The sequence below is a fragment of the Lichenostomus cassidix genome, chromosome 4A (genome assembly GCF_008360975.1).
Source record: "Lichenostomus cassidix isolate B80296 chromosome 4A, HeHo_3.0, whole genome shotgun sequence".
Lineage (NCBI taxonomy): Eukaryota > Metazoa > Chordata > Aves > Passeriformes > Meliphagidae > Lichenostomus > Lichenostomus cassidix.
Genome location: NC_139485.1, coordinates 4,074,202 through 4,100,210, shown reverse-complemented (window position 1 = coordinate 4,100,210; position 26,009 = coordinate 4,074,202). Strand labels below are relative to the sequence as shown.

General features: G+C 50.6%; 4 protein-coding genes and 5 non-coding genes across 9 annotated transcripts; 2 read left to right on the top strand and 7 right to left on the bottom strand.

Annotated features, from left to right (window-relative positions):
- Positions 1-497: 497 nt before the first annotated feature.
- DKC1 (dyskerin pseudouridine synthase 1) lies at positions 498-10,178 on the bottom strand. Its single transcript, XM_085060168.1, has 15 exons — positions 10,059-10,178; positions 9,807-9,868; positions 9,470-9,556; positions 8,847-8,938; positions 8,143-8,327; positions 7,608-7,672; positions 6,924-7,050; positions 6,429-6,559; positions 5,372-5,515; positions 4,929-5,049; positions 4,094-4,212; positions 2,969-3,072; positions 2,469-2,535; positions 1,664-1,822; positions 498-1,177 (listed from the first exon to the last, which is right to left on the bottom strand). The coding sequence occupies exons 1-15, from the start codon at positions 10,072-10,074 to the stop codon at positions 1,109-1,111; spliced, it is 1,548 nt and encodes a 515-aa protein (XP_084916294.1). The 5' UTR covers positions 10,075-10,178; the 3' UTR covers positions 498-1,108.
- LOC146437344 (small nucleolar RNA SNORD83) lies at positions 3,727-3,802 on the bottom strand. The gene has a single exon (XR_014852357.1). It is a non-coding gene; the product is annotated as a small nucleolar RNA SNORD83 (small nucleolar RNA).
- Positions 4,459-4,697, bottom strand: LOC146437343 (small nucleolar RNA SNORD17). The gene has a single exon (XR_014852354.1). It is a non-coding gene; the product is annotated as a small nucleolar RNA SNORD17 (small nucleolar RNA).
- Positions 6,127-6,261, bottom strand: LOC146437342 (small nucleolar RNA SNORA36 family). Its single transcript, XR_014852352.1, has one exon. It is a non-coding gene; the product is annotated as a small nucleolar RNA SNORA36 family (small nucleolar RNA).
- LOC146437341 (small nucleolar RNA SNORD83) lies at positions 6,645-6,720 on the bottom strand. The gene has a single exon (XR_014852356.1). It is a non-coding gene; the product is annotated as a small nucleolar RNA SNORD83 (small nucleolar RNA).
- LOC146437340 (small nucleolar RNA SNORD17) lies at positions 7,260-7,506 on the bottom strand. The gene has a single exon (XR_014852353.1). It is a non-coding gene; the product is annotated as a small nucleolar RNA SNORD17 (small nucleolar RNA).
- A 1,123-nt stretch (positions 10,179-11,301) lies between the features above and the next one.
- Positions 11,302-12,695, bottom strand: LOC146437338 (40-kDa huntingtin-associated protein-like). The gene has a single exon (XM_085060172.1). The coding sequence runs from the start codon at positions 12,640-12,642 to the stop codon at positions 11,569-11,571; it is 1,074 nt and encodes a 357-aa protein (XP_084916298.1). The 5' UTR covers positions 12,643-12,695; the 3' UTR covers positions 11,302-11,568.
- Positions 12,696-13,586: 891 nt separating this feature from the next.
- TRMT2B (tRNA methyltransferase 2B) lies at positions 13,587-19,927 on the top strand. Its single transcript, XM_085060169.1, has 12 exons — positions 13,587-13,947; positions 14,686-14,740; positions 15,207-15,326; positions 15,729-15,828; positions 15,977-16,047; positions 16,464-16,610; positions 16,744-16,838; positions 17,368-17,582; positions 17,693-17,794; positions 17,920-18,039; positions 18,976-19,075; positions 19,670-19,927. Exons 1-12 carry the CDS (start codon positions 13,772-13,774, stop codon positions 19,794-19,796), a joined length of 1,428 nt encoding a protein of 475 aa, XP_084916295.1. The 5' UTR covers positions 13,587-13,771; the 3' UTR covers positions 19,797-19,927.
- Positions 19,928-20,195: 268 nt separating this feature from the next.
- On the top strand, positions 20,196-24,727 carry TMEM35A (transmembrane protein 35A). Its single transcript, XM_085060173.1, has 2 exons — positions 20,196-21,384; positions 24,204-24,727. The coding sequence occupies exons 1-2, from the start codon at positions 21,265-21,267 to the stop codon at positions 24,588-24,590; spliced, it is 507 nt and encodes a 168-aa protein (XP_084916299.1). The 5' UTR covers positions 20,196-21,264; the 3' UTR covers positions 24,591-24,727.
- Positions 24,728-26,009: the final 1,282 nt, after the last annotated feature.

The window sequence follows — 26,009 nt, the reverse complement described above, 5'->3', positions numbered from 1 at the left end:
GTTAACAGAATCTCTGCAGGGATGAAAGGGAGCATAACAGCCTGGGGTGCTTCCCCAATAAAAGGAGCTAAATCCTGGCTCAGCACTAGCCCTGTGACAGAGACCTTCTGCCCCCAGAAAGTCATTCCAGATAAGAAGTCAGCAACCAAAGTTTATCTGAAACCGTTAAAGCCCCACACCCAATGCCCCTTGGCAGAGCTGCCTCTGACCAAGCTTTTCCTCATGAGGACTCCAGTCCCAGCAGCATGAGAAACATGTTGGCCAGTCGTCTCCTGGTCACCTCCTGCCCCTCAGCAGCATCCCCACCGCCAGCCTTCAGAGCACACTGGGCATCCAAACCAGGCAAGGCAACCAAGAGCTCTGCAGTGCCATTCCAACAAGACCAGGTGAGCCAGGCACGGGGCTTGGGGAGCAGCACACAATAAACAAGCACATCCTTATGCTACAAAAATGAGGAATTAAGTTTTCCAATCCTTCTGTGATAATGAAAAAAAAAAAAAAAAAAAAAAAAAAAAAAAAGGAGGGAAAAATAACCTGGGTGGACTATTCTCATTTAGCTGAAGGTCAAGCCAAACATATGGCCAGGTCAAAACAAAGGAGAGTGCTTAGTTCTTAAAAAATAACTGATCTGACTGTCCCCATGCAAACCCATGCACAGAGGCAGTGACAAAGCCACACCTCCAGGCAGCAACACATTCTTTAACTGTCAGGTAACAGCTTCAACTTTGGAAGAAAAGGAAAAAAAGAGGCAGTACATGAGGGGGGGGAGAAAGATTATTCCACCCTCTCTAGCTGAAAACAGACCCCAAGAAGAGCCAGAAGCTACAGTTTCCCTGAAGATACCACTTCTGTTGGCATCACGGTGCTCAGCTTTAGCGATCAGTCCAGTGCAGGGACAGTGAGGCATCCCGCTCTTCTGGCAACCCTTAAAACAGGATGAAGAGGGGCACCTGAGCAGGGCAAACACCCACTCACTCATATAAACAGCAGAAGAGAACTTGGAACTTGCTGGCTCCTCTGCCACACAGCCAGTCCTCCTCTTCTCAAGACCTAAATTTCCTCTCTCCTTACTGATGAGGTTGCCTGCTTTTTGGACAGATCCAGATGTTTACTCCGAGCTCTCTTCTACCTCCTTTTGTTTCTTCTTCTTCTTCTTCTTGGTGCTGGTCTCACTGGTCTGTGGAGAGGTTGGAAAGGTCAGGAAGCCATCAAAAAGGAAACCCCCACTGCTCATTTCAGGAGGAACAGCCCCACCCCAGAAGCAGTGCAGGCTCCCCACGGCTGCAGTGCTTCTTCACCACCACACAACGCTCCAGCACACACTGAATGCCAGCACCTTTCTCCCACGGGGACCCACAACAGGACACCAGAGCACAGAGGTGGCCTGGCAGGACCCCACCAACTGTCCTTCGGCACTGATGGTTGCTCAGCCCATCCCTGCCCCACTGCACATTCACCCCCACAAGCCTCACCTGCCCTATCTCCCACCACCCTCAGCCAGTTCAGTTTAAAATGCACCTCTAATACATCTTCCACTGCTGTGGGGAGCCTGGCACTTTGTGGATATGCACAGCAGGCTGCTGGTGCATTAGTCCTGGAGGTAATTAGCAACAGCAATCTCTCCCATGTTTGCAGTATACCACGGCAATACCCAATTACATACTATTTCCATTTGTTCTCCCCCGCTCTCAGCTGCCTCTCTGGCCTTCTTCTCCTTCTTTTTCTTTTTCTTTTCCTTTTTGCTCAGCTCCTCTGGTGGTGGAGTGGCAGGGGACGGCGGGGTCACAGCTTCCTCGCTTTCAGTCTCTGAGTCTCGCTTCCTCTGTTAGGGGAACACATTGTCAGACACACCAACATCTTCCAACAGAGCTCAGGTGACAGGCAAACTGATTGCAAGCCCATTGCAACTATTTGGCCTGATTCAACCCAACTACATTTAATAACAGGGTGACCTACAGACTGTCAGTGGTCCCCTCCAGTATACACTGTCTAGGATTTGCTTCTGCCAGAACTGCCCCCTGTGTTTATCAGTGTTTCCTGTACCCAAGTATTAATCTAAAACACTGCTGCACCTTTCCAAGAGCATGCAAAAGCCCTGAGTTCTGGAATTGTAGATGCAACTCTTGCACAGATATTTCTGCAACTGTCTGTAGCCTCCAAAAAGGTTCTCAGGCACAAACCTCTATTGTGGCTCCAAAAAATATATTTTCTTGGATGTTGTGTTGAGGAATATGCCCAGGGCTGATACAGCTTGGTGTTTGAGCTGCAAATTGTGCCCTAGGTGGTGGAAAATTGCTGGAGCCCTAGGCAGAGAGATGTAAATGGACACTGACCTTGTGCCTAACAAAGGGCATGGAAGACTCTGGACAAAAAATCATTATTCGACCAAAAGTGAGGGGCAAGGTGTGTACAGATCATGGGAATAACAGGGGATACAGTAAGAGCCCAAGAGCACTGGCAATACTCACTTTTGCAGCCCTCTCCACCTCTGAAACAGCTCGGTGATCAGTAGCTGCTTCTTTCCTGGAAGTATCCCTAAAAGAAAAGATGCCCAGGTTACACAGGACAGTCATTGCCTTGTGCTGCTCTGGACAAGTACAAGTCCCTGCCCCCTCACAAGGGCTCCTAACCCACCCCAGGAGATGGGTGGGGAAGTTGGTGTGGGGGAAGACCTGCAGCCTGCACCATGGTGAACTGGGCTGGCCAACAGCAGGGCCTCCCCCATTTAATTTAGCAGACTGACTCCCTCTAAAACCACATCAGGCTAAAAAGGGATAACTGTCTGCTCAAGACTTTTCCTTCCAACTGCCCAACAGCAACACACTCCCAAGAAATGCATCCCACAGGTCCAGACAGCCTTGGGCCAAGGCTAACATGATCCATGCACAAATAGCAGCATCCAGCCCAGCCCTTGCTGCACAGTGCTCTCCTCTGAACACCCTGCAGGAGCCACACACTCAGTACCCACCTGTAATCCACATATTCCTTCTTCCAGGACTCTGGTGTGCTCTCATTGGGCTTTCCGTGCTTGTCCAGCAGACCTTTCTGGATCATCATCTTCTTTTGACTGGCCTGAGAGCAAAGTGCAGCAAGTCAAACTGCAGCTCCAGATAGGAAAAATCCTCCCTCAAGCTAAGAGCAGGGAATCCAGGAGCAAGACAAGCCAACAACTACAGCATTACGTATTTTAAAATGTTCCAAGGACCTTAAAACAAATGAGACAAAACATCCCCTGCACAGCAGCCTGAATCTCAGACAGGAGGCATCTTCATCAGTAAATAATGGCTAATTTGAGGAGGAAGTCAAAGCAACAGAGTAATGACTCTGCACACCATGGAGCTTAGATCTTTGACTGGGTTTCTTCAGCTTAATGACCTGCAGCCTTTGAGCTGAACCATTTGTTTGCAAGGTTTTGTAAGATTCCAAGCTGCTTGAACCATCCTGCACTACCCCAACTTTGCCATGAGAAAAATGTGCAGGCATCCCCAAAGCTTTCACCTGAACCACAGGAATGGAATGAGCCACAGTAATGTGACACTGAGTTTGAAGCCCAACCTGTATCAGGCCAGCCTGGCTGCAGGTAAACTACTACCATGTGCCTGAGGTGGGAGAGGAACCCAACAATGGATGTTCCCACTGCTCCTGTCCTTCAGGCACAGTTTAGTGTCTCACAAGACTGTGCATTTAAGCAGTGCTGCACTAGAAGGAAAAGCCCAGCCCCTCCAGAGCCATCAGCATGGGGTGATGGATGAAGGTCATCTTTGCACAGAGTGCTAATGCCATCCACTTCACATCATTTGGCTCTTTACCAGAGGAGGGCTGCTACTGTAGAGACCTGAGGAGCCCATGCCTGAACAACAGCAGTGATCCCAGCTGGGCCTTGGCAGAGCTGCCCAGGCTCTGCTGGGAGGCAAAGCCTTGCTCCAGCACTGGGAATTGCCACCATCACAGCTTCAGGAGACCACAGCAGAATTACACCAAAGCCCTGAAGAACACACAGGCGTAGCTCTGCCCAAGGGCCCCAGAGTTCTACATCCCACCAGCTGGGCTCCCACCACAGCCCTGGGACTGACCACAGGGCCACAGCACTCACCTTGGGACCCAGCCCCCATTTCCGGGGATATGTGTCTCTCTCCATGATCACCCTCTTGATCTTTGCCACAATGCCATGGTCACATGTAGAAATGACTGCTGTCGTCATCAAGGCAATGGCTGCAGAAGCAGGCAGGGAGGTCAGTAACTCTTGAAACACAGAACTGTGACAGCCTGTTCTGCCTCTGTCACCACAGAGAGGACCAACACCCCCCACCAGCATCACCCCAAGGACTCACTGGCACTGTCACACAGCTTCTCTGAAGACCCTAGTTGGAACTAGACACCCTTTCAAGTCAAGCTGGCAGTTGCTGGAGTCCCTTAGCACTGATCTACCAGGAAGTGTGATGTGCCTGGTGGCTGCATGTGATCAGACACCATCCCTCGTCCCAGTGAGGATGGAGCCCCCAAAAAAGGGGCTCCAACCCTGCCAGCACTGCTCCCCTCCTGCAGACAGCCAGCCACACATCACAGCAGCCCCCAGGAGGACACTGCAGGATGTCTGGAGGCTGCACAGCACCCAGACCCTAGAACAGGAATCAGGGTGCTGCAGGAGGGCAGCACCACTGCACTCAGAGAATGGATAAACTGTGTCATCATCTCACACACAGCACACCTAGGCATCACACAGCTGTTGAACACTTCACACCTTGCCCAGAACTGATTAAGCTGCTGTTTAACATCCTGCCCAAAGCCAGCTGCCTTGGGCCCACATACCCCCTCAGGAAGCACTAACCAAACCTTCTGCACATGGGAACTTCTTTGTGGTGCCTTTACTGTCACACAGTCTTATTTCTGCAGTTAGATGGGCATAAGGAGAATGAGGCATTTCATACCTAGGCAGATGGCTTCTCCTTTCGTGGTGATGACAACAATCTCCTGATTAAGCTCAATGCCATCCTCATACCGCAGAACACCAGGCAGCATGATCTTGGCTCCATAGCAAATGGCATTAACCTGAAAATGTAGGGAATAGGAGGGCTTGTACGCTATTATGAGAATTAAGTGTCTCTAATTTTTAGTGTCCCACTATCATTACCATCTCAGCACTATCATCCCTATGTATCTATTCATTTTTCTGCACTATATAAAACTTGGGGGCTTAGGAAGAAGAAAGCAAAGCACCTATCACAGCAAACAATGGGTGAGGCAGAAAGCATCTCATAACCATCAGCATCCTCCTCAAGTGAGGAGAGCAGATTATATTCCATCAGCTGCACAAATCAGGAGGACACTCTGCAGTCTCTGTCTATCCACTGGCAGTACCTCAGACACTCACCGCACTGTCCTTCATGACGAGCCTCTTGTGTGAGGTCAGCAGCTTCTCCAGGGGCAGGATGACCCTCCGCAGGTAGCTGTCATCCTTGTTGTTGTCATACTGCCACTGTGCATCCAGCACGTCATGCATGGTCACCATGTTGTCCTGCAAAGACAAAACCCTTCTTAACTCTTCCACCAGCCATCAGCTTGGAACATGCACAAGAGTCCAACAGCAGACAGTGTTTGAAAAAGGGAGTAAAAACAGATGCCCACCACAAGCATCAAAACACAACCTCGGTCAGCCTGACTTGGGCTATCAGACTTCAACCTTCCTAATCACAGATGGCACTTGGATCTAGGGTCTAAGGTCTGTCCACATGAAACTTTAAAATATGACCAAACTTAATTTCCTAGGACTCCTAGACAAAGGTTAGTGAGCAGAAGTCTAAATTAACCAGCTCTTCAATCTGTGACATAGAATAAATTCTGAGGCAGCTGTGAGCACCCAACACCTGGAATTCAGAAATGACCTAGTTATTACAGCTGTGCTAAGAGCATAGATGGGTGGGGAAACATTTGTACCCTGATGCTGATGCATTGCAAAGAAAGAAATTAGTTGTGGAGTTTGGACCAGCAGCGGGATCTATGACTAGAGCAAAAAGACTGTCCAAGGTCACACAAGACTACATCTTCTGGGCTCATTCCAATGAAGCATTCCCTGGGCTGTGCTGACACCAGTCACTTCACAATCCTGAACTTTGTGGGACACATGGGGTGTGTAGGCTGAGAAACAGAGGTGACAAAAAACAAGCTTTCAGCCACCATGGTGCACTTCCCAGTCACTCACTGTCCCAAAGTTTAATTACCAGAACAGGAGCAACATCCTGAACTGAACTCAACACTTTGGTTCAGACCATCTATGGCAAGAGCTCTCACTTTTGGGGGAGGGCTATTCACAAAACTCCTCCCAGAGCCTAAACCTTCTCCTAACGCTGTAAAACTCACACAGTCCCAAGGAACTCTTGCCATTCTGACAATCTCAAATGGGCTGGTTATTGTTGGAAGTGTCACTGTACCATCTCTCCCAGGATGCCTGAGCGGACTCTGCGGAGCTCTTGCATCTGGCCCCCCACACCCAGCAGCAAGCCCAGGTGAACGCACAGTGTTCGGATGTAGGTGCCTGCTTCACAGCTCACCCAGAAGATACCTGAAATGCACAACAGGATAAAGAGTTTTTAAGTAGAAAATTAACTACATCCTTCAAGAGAAGCTGCTTGCCCAGCCCTTCCCAGAGCCATCAGCAAAGGGTGATAGATGAGGGTCATCTTTGCTCTGAGAGCTAATGCCATCTAATTGACATCACTTGGCTCTTCCATGAAGGATGCAGGAGTACAAAAACAGCTGGGATTTACTTCTCATCAAACCAAAGTAATGCATGAAGCAGTTACTGCTGGACAATGTGGAGGATTCAAGTCTTAAGACATCTGCCAAGAATACAAAGCAGTGCATTTCACAGAAAATTTTATCAGTTGTCAGCTTTGTAGGAAGAAGGTAGGAAAGCCTTGTTTTACCTAATCTTCTCTCAGGATCATACTCCACCAGCTTGCTCTCGTAGATGGTTCTGACTCTCAACTGTCGTTTGACAGCAGCAATGAGGGGTGGCCGCTGAAACAGGGCACCTGTCAGAGTTTCTATGGCCTGAGGGAGGAAAGAAGCAAGAGTTCACACCTGTGTCCTAAAGCAGGAGCACTCTGGAGTTTCCAGCAACTGTGACCACTTCCAAGAGTGAGAAACCACAAGGTTTATCCTGATTTGGTGATGCCATATTTAATAAAGCAGATTCAAACCAGTGATGTGGTCAAACTGACAGTGAGCACATCCAGGATTTTTCCATCAGATGGCATCATGTGATCAGACACCATCCCTCGTCCCAGTGAGGATGGAGCCCCCAAAAAAGGGGCTCCAACCCTGCCAGCACTGCTGCCCTCCTGCAGACAGCCAGCCACACATCACAGCAGCCCCCAGGAGGACACTGGGACACTGCAGGATGTCTGGAGGCTGCACAGCACCCAGACCCTAGAACAGGAATCAGGGTGCTGCAGGAGGGCAGCACCACTGCACTCAGAGAATGGATAAACTGTGTCATCACCTCACACACAGCACACCTGAGCTCCATTCCTGGCCCCTCATCTCCCACCAGTGCCCAGCACTTTGCATGCCAGATGCCAGCAGGGCTAAGAGCATGTGAGACTTACCCTGGCCAGCTGAGCCTCACTTTCAATGGCATTGTGCAGCCGAACAATTCCCACATACTCTTTGCCTGAAAGAATGACAAGAGCAGTCAGGAACGGCCGCTTGCATTTGATGTTGACCTCAATGTCCACACTGCTTCACAGCCACACATCCCCAGAACCCTAAAGTCTTAACAACCACCTCTCCTAGGAAGTGTGCATGGTTTATTAGAGCTGTTTTCTCTTCCAGGGAAATAAATCTAAGCTATGTTTATTTCTTCTCTGCAAGAGGCTGAGACCATAATTTCAACTAGTACATCAAACGATGTCAGAAGTGTTTTCACTGACTTGTAACAGCCCAAGCACCAGAGAAACAATAAAAAAACCGCCTGAGACAACATGGATGTGTCCTCAGTGGCTCAGAGTACCATTCAACCCTTAAGGTCAAGGCACTTGAGACCAAGATTGGTCTTTTCAAGTTTTAGAAATTTTCATTTTGTCTCCAAAAGCACTTCACACGTCCCCAGTCACTGTAAATGGCCCTGGGCAACAAACATACCTGCGCTCTGCTGAGATTTGACCAGCCGTGTTGCCCTCTCAATGCACACAATGAGGCACCCAGTCACCTTGGGATCCAGAGTGCCACTGTGCCCTGTCTTCTCTACTCTCAGGATGCGCCGGATCCATGCCACCACCTCGTGAGAGGATGGGTTGGAGGGTTTGTCGAGGTTAATAAAGCCAGACCTACGGAGAAGATGGCAGGGAATGGGAGCTCAGCATCACGGCAAACACAGCAACAGTGCAGTAACTTTAAAATATTTGTTCTGGCTGCAAAGAAATGCATCTCTATACAGCCAGGTAAGCAACGAGCCTCCCTGCAGCTCTCAGTGGAGCCCACATTGATCTGCTCCACAAACAAGTGATACATTCCATGATCAAGGAATTCTCTTGCCTGCTTATCATTGCTCTGTGCTTAAAAAACCCCAAACTCTACAAACTCCAAGCAGTCTCAAAGCCTAGCAGGCCAAGGGACTTTTCTGAAGAGCCCAGGGAATTCTTCAGGTGGTTGTTCATCCACAGACCCACAACCCCAAAACACAAAAACTTTACAGGGAGAGACTAGTGGGTCCTTTTTAAATGTTTATTGATTAGTGACAAGACACTGTGTCAAGCAGAAAGGTACAAGGGGAATCTAACAGAAAATATTTTGAAGGTATTAATTGTAAAAGAAAAATAAACCACTCTGGCCTGTATTGCACTCACCTAACATAGTCAGAAATCTCTCTCTTCAGGGGATTAGCACCGGAGGGAATAGGTGTGTAGTGTGCTGTCCTCACATTTAACTTGTCAAAATTCTACAAAATCCAAGCAGAAGTTACAATTCTTCTTATGTGCACTTTCAGTGTGGCTGTGCTGCAGTACATCTCCCCAGGTACACCAGGTCTGATTTGTATATTTTTATTATAGAGCCACTTCCAAAATGAAAATGACCCAACAATGAAACCACGATAAAATTTTACAAAAATAGAAACAGAAATCCTGGACTGAAGGAGATGGGAAAGCAGAACAACATACACATTTAAAAAGCCATATAAATCCAATATGCCCCAAAAACTCAGCAGAAGCAACCTGGAAGTCTACACAGACCACAGGCCACGGTCAGACCCGAATAAAAAACTTCAGAAATATGGCGGGATCTTTACAAGGCATGGCAAACTTAAGAAACAAATGATATTGCTGGCCAGATTTCTACCATGCTTTCTGCAGGCAGAGCACCACGTGCGCTGCTCCCCGCAGCGGGTTAGCAGCCGGTTACACCTCCGGGGGCAGAGCACAAAGAGAGCGGGAACGCGGATGGGCCACGAGGCTGAGCAGAACCGCCCTACCTTCAGCAGCAAGGGCCACTGCGACGTGTCCAGCTGGGCCACCCGCGACTCGGGCTTGATGAGGAAGTCCTCGGTGTGCTGAATGTCCTGGAGGGGTGAAGTTCGGCGGGATCAGAGCGGGGAACGCCGGCGGGCCACGCTGCCGCCGCCCCGCGCGCTCTCCACGTGGCCCGGGAAGCTCAGCCGCGCCGCGCCCCAGCCAGCACGGAGCGGCCGCGCTCCGCCGGAACGGCGCGGGGGAGCCCACCCCAGCCCGGCCCACGGCCCCCGGAACGTCCCCACCGACGGGGCTGGGGAGAGCCCCCCGGCACCCCGAGCAACCCCCCGCAACGCTCACCGCAACATCATCGTCGGCGAGCGCCCGCTTCTCCTTCTTCCGCCGCTTCTTCACGCTGGAACCTGCGGGAGCGACACGGCGGGAGTGAGCGCCGGGAGCGCGGCAGGGCCGGGAGGCGAGGGGGCAAAGGCCCAGGGGGGCAAAGCCGCCCGCAGACCCTTCCCCGAGCGGCGCCGCGCCGGCCCCGAGCCCTTCCCGCGCCCGTCCCCGCCGGGGCTCCCCGCGCCCCCGCCGGTCCCCACCGCTGCGCACCGTCCCCGTCCGCCATGGCCGCGCCGCGTGCTGTCCCCGCCGCTCGCACCACAGCGACCGCCCCGTCCCGACGGGCCCCGCGCCGCGCGTCACCGGCACCGCCCGCCCCTTCCGCCGCCCGGAGCCGCCTCCGGACCGCCCCCGCCGCCGTTCAGCCTCGGCACTACCGCCTCGCTCCGAGTCTACTTACTAAGTTAAATAGACTTCCGGTATTAGAACTTAAAAAGGACAGGGACATTAAGTATTTTGGCTGCATGGGTTTTTAGTTTTGCTTCCCGGCTTGGCACATCCGCGGCTAACTTAGCCATCAAATAACATTCAGTTCTGAATCGAGCCTTTATCAACTACCATGCTACCTTGTCAAAAAGAGGCTTGTGGTAAAATTAAGGTTTCTTAAATATTGTGGGAAGGAATGTTTGCGTTTCAGAGAGGAAAAGGGCAAGTTTTTCATTATTTAAGTGTGGAAGGAGAAAAACACTTGAAAAACAAACACCGAGAAAGCATTTGAAAAAATTCCTGCCCCCAGACCCAAATATTAAAATCAGACATACCACTTTAACAGAATTAGCTCTTGCCTCTAGCTTCTCTCCCATGTGTACAAACAGAAATGCTTCCTCTTGCAAAGCCTCACCTTCTGTGGGGTCTCTGGAAGTCCTGGCTGTGAGCATTTGTTTCACTGACCATTAATTGGGTGCCCTAGAATTGCTCTTTAGTCACCTAACATGCACACCCTGGGAGCATCTGCCACTTCCAGGATAAAGCCTGCTCTGCTTGAGGTTCTCTCTTACCGAAGGTAACTTCTTATTTAAAGACCAGCTGTTATCACTTAAATACACCAAAAAGTCCCAAGAAGCAGAAAGCAAAAGGCAGAAGTGCCCAAGAGCAGAAAGGGACAATAGCTGAAAAGAACTAAGCCAATAGTCCATTCCAGTAACTCCCATAACTTCTCCACCTCCACCATTAATGCCATTCCCAAATTCCCTCACCATGCAGGGTCAGTTCTCTGGGTTAAGAGCTGCTACAGAGACTGAGATCAGGGCACCACCACCCAGGAACCACTTGCAGGTCAGTGACCAACTCCTTTTATCCACCACAAAACTCAGGGCCTCTTGTTGGCTGTTGTGTCTGCTGTTTCGGGGGGGGGGATTAAAATAATATTTTTATGTGTTATTTTGGTTTTTCTTTAGGAAAAGCAACTCTAACATTTGATTCCTAGATACCCAAATCCTCCAACACATGCAAATTGCAGCCAGTCCTTTAATGAACAGTCTCCTGCCCTGAATTGGCCATTCTGCTTTGGAGTTACACTTTTTCCAAGCATGACAACTTTCAGTACGTAAGAGTGAGCAGTTTACTACGACACAAGGCAAACGTGTAGATGAACGCGTTCTCTCATCAACCATTACTTCATCGCGTTACAGAACTCGTATTAAAAATAAATAATGGAATAGAGTCTCTGCTGGCACCGGCTGAAGCGACCAGTCCGACCTGTCCCTGCGGTCGGCGGCGCTCAGAGCCCCTGTCCGGCAGGGCTCAGCATCTCCTGCAGCACCAGGTGCAGCAGATGGTTCTGCTCGGCGCTCAGCAGCGGCCACAGCTCGGTCTGCAGCGCCTTCAGCGCCTCCGCGTCCTTCTCCTGGCACGCCAGCACCGCCGACTGCAGCAGCAGGAACAGCTCGGCCGGCAGGTAGCTGGCGGCCGGCGGCAGCCCCCCGCCCGTCCCGATGCCGCTCCCGGTGCCGGTGCCCTGTCCGCCGTCGGGCGCTTCCCAGCAGTACTGCTCCAGCGTGCGGGCGTGCTCGGGCAGCAGCTTGGCGGGCGGCGGCTGCAGCAGGAGCAGCAGCAGCACCCGCGACACCTCGCAGCGCGCCAGCACGTCCAGGAAGGCGCCGCCGGGCGCGGCCCCGGCTCCAGCCGCACCGCCCAGCCCGGCCCCGGCCAGCGCCTGCGCCCGCGTCAGCGTGGCCAGCGCCCCGGCGTAGTCACGGGCCAGCAGCAGGCAGGACGCGCGTTCGGCCAGGCAGCGCAGGGCCTGCAGCGGCAGCCGCGCCGCCGTCAGCAGCTCCGCCGCCCGCTGCAGGGGCGCGGCGGCGCGGGCGGGCTGTCCCGTGTCGCGAAGCGCCGCCGCCAGCTCCAGGCACGGCCCGGCCGCCAGCGCGGGCTGCCCCCGCTCCAGGTGCAGGCGGGCGGCGAAGGCCCCGCAGCTCTGCGCCGCCGCCACGTGCTCGCCGAAGCCCCCGCGCAGCCCCAGGCGCTGCCGCAGGTCCCGCTCCTGGCGCAGGAAGAGCCGCGCGGCCTCGGCCAGCGCTGCCGCCTCGGCGGGGCCGTGGAACAGGCTCTGGGCGCAGCGCGCCACGGCCAGCTGGCACCAGGCGGCGTAGGGCAGGCTCTCCTGGGCGCGCAGCTCCCGCGCCAGCGCCGCGAACTGCTCCGCCGCCTCCGCCACGTTCGGCTTCCTCAGGAACCGCCGCCGCAGCTTGGCCGACACCAGCCGGTACCGCGACAGAAAGTCTCCGTCGCCGCCGAGCCCCGGCCCGGAGCCGCCCGCCCCGCCGGGGCCGGAGCCGCCGCCCGCCGACAGCATCGCGGGCCCTGCACGGAACTGACGCGCCGCGCCGCGCCGGGCCGCGCACCGCCGCGCGCCGCCGCCCAATCAGCGCCCGCTCCACCGCGCCAGCCAATCAGCGCCCGCGCCGGCCGCTCGTGAACAGTGGGGCGTGGAGAGGCCGCGGGTACTGCTGACAGCGTCCCAGACGTCACCGCCCATTGTGGGCGTGGTGAGGTGGTGCAGGCCCCGCCCGCAGGGCGCGCCTCGGCACGCTTGCGCCCCCGGGCGGCGGGGAGGACCCGCGCTCCTACTACTGATCCGGATCCACCGGGACGGGACGGGACGGGAGCAAACAGGGACGGGAGCAAACAGGCAGAGTGCCAGGCTCTAGAGCTCTCGGGCCGAACCGCAGCAGCCAGGTTCAAACAAGAACAGTTCACCCAAATGGTAGCAGGCGAGTGGGTGAGCCTCCTGGACAAATGATGTGTGGGTGGCTGCAGGAATTTTAGGTGACATCAAAGGGTGACAGGTAAATACTTGGACAAGAGAACTCTCGGGGTCCCTAAACAGATAAAACGCGCCTGACTCAGGGAATCCCCAGCTTTGAGAATATTTGGTGCCCGAGAGAGTTAAGTGAGCAAGGGAGCACGTGTGCTTGTCTGCTTCTTGCTTTTCGCTGAGAATCTGCTGGAGGCACAGCCTGCGCTGGGCTGGCCCCGGGCGGGCTGCGAGAGGCTCTTCGTGCCCTCCTGTCCATATGAGCATATGTACTCCCTTCGTGTCCTCTGCAGCCAGACTTCCCTCCTGCCCTCTCCGCACTCCTGAGTATCCCATCGGACAGGCTCGGGGGCAGGTGGCACTGAGCTTTCAGCCTGTCCCAGGGCAGCTCAGCGCAGCCACGCGGGTGCTGTGACACTTTGCTCACAGAGAGGAAGGCTCAGCCCTGCCCAGCGCCGCCCGGTGCTGCACACGCCGGAGCTGGGCGGGGAGCGCGGGGAGGCACGGGGAGGTCCCTAGGCTGCCAGCACCGCGCCCCTTCCGCTCGCCGCCGGCCGCCCATGCCGCTGCCGCAGCGGGTCCCTGTCACCTCCCGGAGCGGGGCAGGTTCCGCACCCCGCGCCGCTGTTTATGTCCCCGCTGTGGCCGCAGCCCCTCGCACCGCGCCATGGCTCTGTCCTGCGTGTTGAGGCCACCGCGCTGCCACCTCCGCCCTCCGCCGCTCGCCCTGCTCTGCCTGCCCGCTCGGCACCGCAGCCTGGTGACAACCACAGCAGCAACGTGGGACGGCAAGAAGAAGGCCAGGGAGAGCTGCAGCCTGCCGGAGTCTTCCTGGGAGGAGAGGTACGGCTTTTCCAGAATGACCAAGCATTCTTTCAAAGCAGCAAGCACCTAAAGCTGTGAAAGTAGTAGACTGCGGGGGTTTACTTCCACCCAGTAGGAATACAAGAGTCAGGGCTCGGCTCATTTCCCTGGAGTCTAGCCTGAGGATGGAAATAGTGGAAAAGACAAATGAAAAGTTCTGAGAGGGAAGGATAAGTTGCCATATTGGCAGGCAAAAAATGATAGTCCATTTGATTTGCAGTCCCATGCCTCAAAGTTGCTAGCTCTGGGTGCTTTAGAAGCAGCTCCAAAAATCCTAGTAAGCAATAGCTGCAACTTATCCAAGTGTGGGGTGATGTTCTCCATGGGCTCAGAGAGTCAGAAGTTGATGGACAGGTATGACTGCTTGAATCGTATCAGCCTCACCCCTTACTCTGTCTGGCTTTTTAAAAATCAGCTGTCACGTGTTTTGTTCTTGCTTGTTCTGCCTTGGATATGATTAGTGGCAGGTTCTGAGGTTTACCTCTACTCCTGTGTGGGTGGCTGGGTCAGTGAGAGTGGGCAGCTGGAAATTCCCTGCCTGCTACACACGAACTGCATTTCAGTGTGGGTCACTGGGAGTCTGGGTGTTCACAGCCAGCTCTGGTGCAGAGCCCACACCAGAACATTCCTCCCCATGAAGTAGCTCACAGGGATGTTACACCATAGGAATAAGGAGTTGAGTAGCTCTGGGCATTGCCTTGATGTTGTGCTTTCCAGGTTAGCAAATGCAGTGACACCACTGTGGAGACTTCCCTACCAAGAGCAGCTGCAGGTAAGATGTTTTTACACAAACTTTTCTCTGTTGTGTTGCCCTAACTGTCCCTCCAATCCCCTTGAGCAATAACTCTTAGCATCTTAATGCTGTAAACTCTGCAGACCCTATTTACTGCTGCTTCAATCCTTTGTAGTCATGAAGGATAGAACTGGGAGGTTCCTTGTGGTACAGAGGATGGGCACTTGCACAGTGATCCTGTCCTCTGTGGGCTGCTCTGCTTCACTGGGGCTTCAGGTAGACAAAGTGTTCCAGCATAGCATTTGGGGACCGTGGACACAGGATTTTTCTCTCTTCCTCCTGTTGCTCCAAGCAGCTGAGGTTATGAAAAGGGCAGAGTTCCTCTGGGGCTACATTTTCACTTGCAGTATTTCCCCATGTTGAATGTCCCAGAGGTGGGTGATGAAGAGCTGCCCACCATCGTGTGGTCCTGTGAGAGTGTTTCTGCCTTAGAACTCCTCTGCAGGTAAAGTATGAAAGCCAGAGGAAGATTTTGCAGACACTGGCATCTCGTCTTGAGGAGCTGGGCATAGATGCATGGAAACCTGGTGGGCTCTGCTGTCCTCTCCAGCCTGTAGTTCCTTCGGTGAGTATCCTATGGGAATGCTCTGCCCTCTGAGCCACAGTCTCTCACTCAACAACCCAAGGGTCTCATGGTGGGCATCATTTGGTTGCAGAGAGTTTCTCCTTGCTAACTTGTGCTTTGCAGCCTGTGACTGCCTGAGAGTGAAATAAGCCCAGTGCTTAGGGACCCTTTTTTATGCCCAAGGCCTCCCTGATAAACCTGTCACCATTCTGTCACAGAGAGCTACTTCTTGTCCCCAAGGGGCAGTACTGGGGTACTTGTGCACAAGCTCTGATTCTGTGTTTTGCACATTCACATACATTTTCCCATGTTGCCAACAGAACAACCAGTCTAGGTTTTGGTTTTCCTCTGTTACGTTTTCTTTTCATCCACAGCTTTACTTTTCCTTCTCTTCTCCCTCAGCCCATCATTAATGGCTACCGAAACAAATCAACTTTCTCTGTGAACCGAGGACCAGATGGGAACCCCAAAACTGTGGGGTTGTATATAGGAACTGGTAGAGGTCAGTGCAGGACAAGAAACTCATAGAAAACTGCTGGCATGGGCTGTGGAATGGGGGAAAGGCTTTTCCACAGTTTATCATGTCAGATGCTACAGTGGTTTATGTGCCCTCAACTAGAACAATTAAATACCTGTCCATGTCTCTCCAGCAAGAAATATTGTCTGTGTGAAAGCCAACAACGTGGAGAACATACCCTCAAAACACAAACAAGTAGCTCAGGTAAATAAATAAGTCACGCCTGTCCCTTGACTGTGGAATAGAGAGACCGTAGTAACTCTTACTTGGGAAAAAATTGTCATTTTAGTTATGCTGTGTTTTCAAGTCCATTTTCATGTTCTGAAAAATTTCATGCCTGATTCTAGTTGGTGGATAGATACTTTTTCAAAACTCACATGATAATGTTGCAGCCTCTAAACTGTCCCAAAGAATGAAGTTAATCAAGTGACAGTGAATTCCTGCCTGTCTATTAAAACACATTAAGAATTGCAAATTGAAATTGTTAAAATCTGTTGTCTTTCAAGAGCCTAGAAAGAGCTTTGAAGAGTGTATTGAAATCAAACAGTAAAAGCAGATCACAGTGGTGGAAGGGCTGCCTGTCTTCATGGTACTAAAGGTGCCATTTCCCCTCTGCTCAGTGCTATGAGGAGTTCATCTGTCGCTCCCCCCTGGACTCCTGCATCCTCTTCCATGAAGGTGGGCACTGGCGGGAGCTCGTGGTTCGTACCACCAGCTGTGGCCACACCATGGCTATCATCACCTTCCATCCCCAGGAGCTGGGCCAGGTGAGCACAGGGAGGACAGAGCAAGAGGCACAGCAGGTATCTGGCTGAGCTGAACCTGCTGGCTGTATTGCTGGGGAGAGGGGTCTAATCAGGTTACCCAAACAGGCAGCTTTTCCTTTCTGGCTCTTGGCAGGAGGCACTGGCTACTCAGAAAGCGTTGCTGAAGGAGTTCTTCACGTGTGGACCTGGAGCAGTCTGTGACTTGACTTCACTTTATTTCCAAGAGAGGTAAATGCCTCGACATGGGGAATGAGTTGAAACAAAGCCACCTCCCTTTTCTACCCACTCTCTGATCAAATTCAAATTCCACCAGTGCAGGGAGTGCTTGAAGAGAATGACAGATGTTTGGATCCCTCTTGAAGACATAGCTTTAAGATGGTCCCATCTTTTATTTTTCCAAACTTGAAATATTTGAGCATAACATGGCTCTACCTCATGGGAATTATGAGTCTGGGAAACTAAAGATAAAACTTACAATGACTATCCCAAGACAGTAAACCACATTAGCAGCAAAACTGGGGAATAGACCTGAGGAATGCTGCCTTCTGCTAAGTCATGTTGATCCTGTTAACAAAACTTAGGCTGTGCAAGTCACATCCACTAAAAGAATCAAAATTCTTTGATCTCATTGAAAAGCTCACATGAAATAAAAATTGCTGGAGGGAAGAACCATCCTCCAATGGCCTTGAGCACCCTGGGAATGGAAACAGCTCCTCTCTGCTGCCTTCTGACAGCTGGTTTTTGTGTGACCTGCCAGCACCATGACACGCTGCTCCCACGAGCAGGCCCCCTTCCAGCTGCTCCACGGAGCACCACACATCTTCGAAGAGCTGCTCGGCCTGAAGTTCCGCATCTCTCCAGATGCTTTTTTCCAAGTCAACACGGCTGGAGCAGAAGTTCTGTACCAGGCAGTCGGGGAGCTCTGCCAGGCTACTGGGGACACTGTCCTCCTTGACATCTGCTGTGGAACAGGTGGGTTCCTGGGCTCTCGGAGCTTTGCATTCCAGAGCCGATCCTCCCTCTGTGAAAGCCTGTTTCTTCAGCATGAATGTATGGAGTATTTTTGTTTCCTGCATTTCCAGGCACAATTGGTCTGTCTCTGGCTCACCGAGTGTCCAAGGTTATTGGTGTCGAGGTGGTAGAGAAGGCAGTAGAGGATGCCAAGTGGAATGCAGCATTCAATGGTGAGTTCAGACTTGCTGTGGGAAAAAGTTTCAAACTAAATGCTGAAAAATTGGAAGTAGAAGTGAGCAGAAACACCCTAACCAGTTATACCTAATTCAGTTCATTTTGCTTTTTTGTTTCACAGGGATCTCAAACTGTGAGTTTCACAGTGGAAAGGCAGAGGCTGTGTTACCACAGCTCCTGGCATCGTGGGAGGATGCCCAACCTCTTGTTGCTGTGGTGAACCCCTCTCGGGCTGGCCTACGTGAGAGAATATGCTATTTATTTTCATCTTGTAAACAGAGAGTTTTTAACAACTTCTGTGAGACCTGTTACACTGGCTCCAAACCCTTTCCCTGCTTAGTCTCTAGTTTCTTACCCTGTTGCTGACAGCAGCTGAAATCCTATAGAGTCTGCTGTTTTCAATGCTTTTATCATGCTTTCTCTTTAGCTCCAATCTTTTTTTCATCTTTCACAGGCTCACACAATTGTTTAGGAGAGAAAGGACCTCTGGAGGTCTGTGGTGCAATCTCCCAACTATAGCAAGGCCAGCTTTGGGGTTGTGTGAGGTTGCATAGGGCTGTAACACCTAGCTGAAGTTTGAATGTGTCCAAGTGAATCCCCTCTCCTGAAAAGGTTTTCCCTAATATATTTAATCAGAATTTTCCCTTGCTGCCATACATCTATTGCTTCTTATCCTCTTCTCATGCCTCTCTGAGAAGATTGTCAGTTCTCTGTAATCCCCCATGAGGCCCCTGAAGATAGCAAATGGATCCTTGCTTACCTTCTCTTCCCCAGGCTGAATAATCCCAGCCCTCAAACTGTCTCACTGGTCTCCCCTGGAGTATGTACTGGGAAGTCACACACTGGTCCTGGTGCCCAGATGCACTCTCACAAGTGTATGTGGAAGGTTTTATGTGCCTTTGCTTAACTGAGTAACCATTTTTCTCTCATCCTTCATGCCCCTGGGAAGCAGAGGGATTTCTCCCATTGCCCTCCCCTGCCAAGCTGGCTAGGCTGTCAGCAGCGTGGGTCGCACCCGTGGCCTCCTGACAGACTGCATCTGAGACAGAACATGGCAAAATGTGTATCTGTATTTTTGACAGTTCGTGTGCAGTTCTGTGATGCTGCACAGTCATTCCTGCTGGAGAGCTCAGGGTGGTGGTGGGTCCCTGAGACAGTAGGGTGTCTGTTTTTGCAGATTACAGGGTTGTACGAGCCATCCGGAACTGCAGGTCCATCCGCAGGCTGCTCTACATCTCCTGCAAGCCAGAGGGTGAAGCCATGAGGAACTTCCTTGAGTGAGCACTCTCCTCCTTTCTACTGCTCTTAGTCACAGATCCTATTAAGTTCAGACAAAGCATCACTGAGGAATAGAAGATAATGCAAATGTGGCACAATGGCACTGTGCAACCTTCTCAAAAAAACCCCAAAAATCCGTCTGGATGTGGGATACAGAATCCATCATGTTTGCTGCAGGAAGGTTGGCCCCTAGCCAAGAAAGTGAAGCCAAGGGGATTAGTCACCTGCTTAGGGGTTAATCTTGTAGCTTTATCTGGCCAGCTTTTATCTGAGGTAGACCCAGGTGATAAATGTCTGCAGGTAGGCATGAAGGCAGTGCGGAACTGAAACTTGAGTGTCTTTCAGCTGGGATGGCCTGTGAGAAAGGGAGCTTTAAATTTGCCACTGACTGTTCAGCTTGTCCCTGAGGTTTTCAGAGCTGGTTTGGGATTCAGTATTGATGGTTCCACACCTCAGCGAGTGTCAGCTGTAGACTCTGAGGAATATTAGCCAAACACATGATACCTCCATGGTGGATCCCCGTTGGATTGTGTGATACCAGTGGTGGGAATGCTACTGCTATTGGTCTAAAGGATGCTTTTTGCTTTCCACAGGCTGTGCTGCCCACCTGACCCACGGAAGAAGCTGGCAGGAGAGCCATTTGCCCCCGTGTTGGCTATTCCTTTTGACTTGTTTCCTCATACTGTGCATTGTGAGCTGGTGCTGCTGTTCACCCGCTGACAAGGAGGCACAAATGAGCTCTGAGAGCTTGGGAAAGAACCTCCTACTGTCCTGAAGAGCCAATGTAATTAGGATTTTAACTTATTTTCTGGAAAGTTACATAAAAATAAATAATTTTGGGTTTTCTCTTACTTTGGGTTGCCTAGCAGCACTGTTCTGTAAAGAACCACTTGGATTTCTGGGGTGAAAAGGTTCTCTGTAGCATTTTATCACCCTTCATTCCCCTGCAAATCTTGGGCTAATGGTTAAAGCAGCCTCAGGGATTCCTTTGTTGGGGTCCCTGCTCAGAGGAGGAGGCACCAGCTTTGGCAGTGAGATTTGTCTATAAAATGAAATTAAGAGATTTCAGTGTGTCTCTTTCCACACCTGCTTCCCCTTTGCCCACTAATGATTGCTGATGCCTAAATATGAAGTGTCATGTGAAAATAGCAGCAGCAACATTTTTCCTCCTCAGGATGTTCTGCAATAGCTAATTTAAAATTTTCATGTCTTTTGTATGTGTCCTGTCCTGTTCACACTGTTATATGAAGTTCTCTCCAGCTCTTCCAGAGGTGGAGCTGCTATAATGGGGATGGAAGTCTGAGTGAGCAGAGTTCCCTTGTGTTGTGTGAGTCCCAGAAAGTTTTGAATCAAGGTTGATAAACTGCCAAGGAAACTGGGAGAGCCTTTTGTTTTCCTTTTATACCAAAGGATGCAGTATTCCAGCAGTTCAGTTTTGTGTAATTACACCTTGGTTTCTCATTGTGGCATGTGAATAGATTTCTGCTAGTTTTGGTCAAAAGGAAATTTGTAGCAGATTACAGGGGACAGAATGACTTTAAATCAGAAAGTAACAGAGGATCAGAAAGCCTTTCCACTAGCCTCTGGAGAGCTGAACATACAGGACAGGTTTTATCTGCAGTGGGGGTAGATGACACAAGTGGCCTCACCTTCCCTTTTGGGCATCAGATTTCGGGAGAGCCACAGGGCCAAGACTTTTCTTTTGCTTTCCTGGTGCAAATAACTGAAGCAATACGTTGTTTGCTATGTATGAGCATCTGAATATCTGAAACTGAAAGCTCTCTGTGTTCAGGAGACCCCTGCCCACTTCTCCTCCACATCACATTACTCCTGTGTCCTCTGCTAACGTCCTTATTTTCCCACTAGTGAGCAGCTGTGCTTTGCCTTTGGCTGCCATCCCACATCCCTAGAGCTGGCTCCGTTTCGGCTTTCTGTAGGCGATTTAGGGAACACACAAGGAAACAAGAGGATGAGTTCCTCTGTGCTCCAGTGCTGGAACTGCCTGGCTCTGGCTGCAGGGCTTTAGGACCCAGGGGTTGCTGAGTGGAGGAGGCTGAATCCCCTCCCGCTGTCATCCTCCTGCCTCTGCAGCTTTATTCCTACAGCCTTCAATGGTGACGGACTCCCTCCCACCCGGGCTGGCAGCCAGAGCCACAAGGCCTCGCTAGGACCGGATCCCAGCAGCTCTATGGCATCTCCCAGGACCATCACCATCGTCGCCCTCTCCGTGGCCCTGGGGCTCTTCTTTGTCTTTATGGGGACCATCAAACTGACCCCCCGGCTCAGCAGGGATGCCTACAACGAGATGGTGAGTCGGGCAGCACGGAGGGAGGTGCTCTAGGGCTCTCCAGCCTTGCAGCAGGAGCAGTGGGGGATGCAGGGGGTGACTGCCCCGGAGCCCCGAGCGAGGGCCAGGAGAGGGAAGAAGCTTATCTGACTCCTTACTTGATAGACATGGAGAGAAGCCAATAATACACAGTGCCCAGGATATCCTGGCAGCCCTTGCTTGGGCTCCAGCTGAGCCTATCCATGGAGAAATCTCTGGTGGATAGGGCTGGGGAAGGGAGGCAAGGAGGATGGGGTAGCACAGCACACACAGCCTCCAAAAGATGGGGAGAAAAGGGTATCTAAAAGCAAGGCCTGAAGAAGTGCCAGACGTGCAGCAGGCAGGGACAGCTGATCCCCGGGAGGAAACCTTAACACTGGATGGGGGGTGGGAAAAACAGATGCCTGCTTTGGCAGATGTTCATGCTCAAAATTCGATACTTTAAAGCAAGGATAATGATACTGACTGTCCCTACCTCACCAGACTTGTGCAGGGATTAATTAATGATTGTGAAATGCTTTGAGATTCTTAGCAGGCAGAGGAAGGTATTATTAATAGTCATCTTATTATTCTCTTTGGCCTGGGAAATGAGCCTCTCGTCCTCTTGCCTAAGAGGAGAGGGGTGAGGAGAGGACGGAGAAGCCATGGTGCGCATTTCTCACCTGGGGAGCTGGTTCATGCTCCTCTCTGCTCAGGGCCAGCCGTGCTGCAGAGCTTTGCCAGCTGCGAGCTGCAGGCAGGTGGGGGACAGGCTGCCACATTTTGCTTCCTCATCTGTGTTTATTTATTCTCCTGCCCTCTCCCTCCTGCCTCCCCAGTTATTTATTTCGGTGGTTGAAAATGCTGGTATAATTTTTGTGCCCCTAAAAAAATCGTGCTGGAAGTTTCCAGCACATTCTGTTCTCTCCCTTTGCTCCACCTGCCCAGCTGCTTTTCCTTAGCTCTCAAATAACATCTGAATTGCAGTGCCTAGTCTGCAGAACAGCACAGGGATCTCACAGAGGAAAATCCCCAAGAAGTACCTCATAGGCAAGAGACACATGAGGTAAAACCCCTAGAAAACAAAGCTCTTAAGCTTCTGCTACAGGGAAAAAAAAAAAAAAAAGGGCAGCACAGAGACTTTAAAAGCATGGCAAAATGCTTGCTCTGTAAAATACTTCATTTCTGTGTGCCTTTCTGTTTTACCAAGAGTCAGGCCTACAGGTAGGAATAATGTTTGGTTTTATAGGGAGAAAGCAGGTATTACACAGCACCATTATTCTTAATAGCCCATATTGTTACATATTCATGGCTCATTAGGCTCTCCTGCTTTTGCTGTGCTACATACTGTGGTGGTCTGTCATGTCAAGCAGACAATTAGGAAAAACCTGACCTTGCAAATCCATAAGGATGGCATTTTGCCCTCAGCAAATAGAGAACCTCTGTTATCTCCCTGAAACACCAAACTTGTAGTTTTTAATTTAGCAAAAACCACATTAGTTTGTCTATTAAAATACCTAAAATACCAGACTACTCTAGGACATGCTTATAGTACATTTCTTAAAAAAGCTGTATTTTCCACAACTGTTTAAAAATACTCTGCTCTGAGGTTTTAGTCACTGATGGTTTAAAATACATCCTTACCATGCATCCACTTGGAGTAAATGTATCATGAGATCTTCAACTATTTTATAGCAAAAAATGACAATGCTGGATATTTTTTAACCACATGTGAAGCATGAGATCCTCTCAGAAGGAAGCATCAGAATCTACAGAGACATGGGAAAGTTCTATGTGCCTGTAATGTAGGTTTCCAGTCTGATCAGTGCCTGTGAGAGCTGAACAATCCTCTACCTGAGATTTGGCTTCCCTCACACTGATTAGAAAACAGAGAACACAATGGCAAAAATGTCTTCAGGGATACTATACCCACCTGTAAGTGCAAATAATTTCAGTGTCTCACATAATTAGAAGCCTAATTAAATATATATATATATATATGTGTAAAAGGAAATACTTGATTGCAAAACAAAAAAAAGTAAGAAAAACCAAACAAAACAATAAACCCACCAGCATCTAATGTTCAAAGGCCAGAACATGGACATGTGTAAAGACAAAGGTTGTTTCTTTCCCCCCAAAAATGAGGCAGCTGTGTAAGCAGGCTGAGTCTTGCAACTTATACTGCTTCTAAATCCAGCATAAGCTAGGGAGCAAATAATGTCAAATGTCAGCTTGCTTTCACCTGAGGAAAGAAAGGATCATAAAGGTATGTAAGCACAGGATAGCACTGGTGAAGCTCAGCTTTGATGTATAGTCCCACCCTAAGTTTGCACTGCCCATAAACACTACTGTAAGTTGCTTTAGGATACTGTAAGTTGCTTTGAGGTAGAAAGAGACTTTTGTATTTACTTGCTGTGCCTTGGCTTTGCAGGGATTAAGTGTATTAGTCAATTTTAAAGGAGAAGCTACTCTTAGAGAGAGGTTTGTTTGTTTGTTTTAACAACATGGTTCTGCACTGCTAGTTCTAGCAGTCAGAACCTCAGTTTTCAGGGTAAGGTACATCTGGCCCAGTTGTAGTTCCAAAGATGGATGCAAGGTTGCAGAACTATTTTCCAGCAAGGAGACAACAGCTTATAAAGGGGGAATTGCAGCTTGATGGTTTAATATGCCCCCAAACAGAAGGTTTACAGATTGGGTATTGTGCCAGAGTGGTCTGTGATGATTGAAATGGTTCTTAGGTCATGTTGCACATCAGTCTGTTTCAATGGAAGTCACCTTTGCCTTCACTTTCTCACATGATGTCCTTGGCTGCTTGCTTCCAGAAACGAGCATACAAAAGCTACGTGCGGGCCCTGCCCATGCTCAAGAAGATGGGAGTCAGCTCCATCCTCCTCCGCAAGAGCATCGGCGCCCTGGAAGTGGCGTGTGGCATTGTCATGACACTGGTGCCTGGTCGCCCCAAAGATGTGGCCAACTTCCTCCTCCTCCTCCTCGTGCTGGCTGTGCTCTTTTTCCACCAGCTTGTGGGGGATCCTCTCAAGCGTTATGCCCACGCCCTGGTCTTTGGGATCCTGCTCACCTGCCGCCTGCTGATCGCCCGCCAGCCCGAGGAGCTGCCACCGGAGAAGCGGATGCTGTCGGTGAACGGGGATGAGCAGCCACTCATCCATGAAGCAGCTCCCGAGAAAGGCAAAATGAAGGTATCCTAGTTGAGTGCATGTGAGGAAACATGGACCCTCGAGGCAGCTCTCTCCAAAATCACCCAGAAAATTTGGTTTTTATTTACCTACTTGCGTTTTTTTTTTTTTGTCTGTCTAAAGTTGCACTTGGGGTCTGAGAGATACAAGGTATGTCTACACTGTAGTCTTGCTTTTGCTGCTGCCATGTAATGTAGAAAAACACAAGCTAGCTTCCACAGGGACAGCTTGCAGGCAGTCAGCAACCTGGCTGGAGCAGTGCTGGCCTCAGCAGGAGCTGCAAAACCAGACTGAGACCCTGGGCAGAGGCCTGGATGGGCAGTCAGGCTACCTTGGCACTGCTGCAGTGGGGAGATCAGTCCCTGAGCACCAGCCCAGAGCCCCACGGCAGCAGAGCTGGCCTGGGTGCACTGCTGCTGCCCAGAACAATGGCTGGGCAGGACATGACCAGTGTCCCTGTGCTGGCCTGTGCAGCCCCACACACACCATCTGCATTTCCCTTTCCATAGTCAAGGGGTAAAAGGGACCCTATTACCAAAAAAGTGTTGTGTTGTGTTGGAGAGAGGGATTCCTTAGCCTTTGCTGCCTCTGTGCCCAGTCCTTTCTATGGAATGGTTATCCAGAGAAAACATGGAATGCTCTGTTTACATCTTCCTTGATTTCCATGCAGAGGCTCCAAAACTGGGACACTGGCCTGATAACAGTAATTTTTTGCCTGCTTCACACGAGGCAATGGCATCTCTTTACCCTTCTTGGCAGAGTGTAAGGGTCCCTGGAGAGGGGATGGGGGGCAGAACTGCCCAAAGAACTCCAAGATATCTCTCTGATGTTGGCAAGTAGCATTGTGCTCCCCAGTTCCTTGCAAGAAGAACCCTTTTTTTCCCCCACAGCTACTGTGACTTCATAGAGTTGTTGTTTATTTCTGGTAGATGAGGGTCTGAACAACTGCAGGTACCTCACTGCTCATCCCACATACAGCCTCAGTGAGCTGGGATAAGTCCTGTTACCAGAGCCTGAATCCCTGTTGTATTGAAATCTTAGAGTGTCATAAGGAGCATGTGTTACCTCTGAATTATTTGTCTGGTTTTCTTAATGTTTGTCTGTTTTCAGTTTTTCCTTTTTTTTTTTTTTTAAATTATTCACAAAAATAAACTTTTTGAAATTTGGAGAAAAATGTCTTTACAGAAACCAATTTCTTATTTGAGAGACATGCCTGAAAACATTTTCCTGGGGTCAAACACTGCACCTAAAATGGGGAGAATCATGCCAGGCAATTTGAGAGACAAGGTAATGCAGAGTGGAAGTCAGATAAATTCTACTTGGTTATATATTAATAACCGCAGACATTTTAAAAAAGACATCGGGATATTTTATTGAAACAGTCTCAAATAAATTCATGTTACAGTTCAATGTAGCAGTAAGAAAACGTAA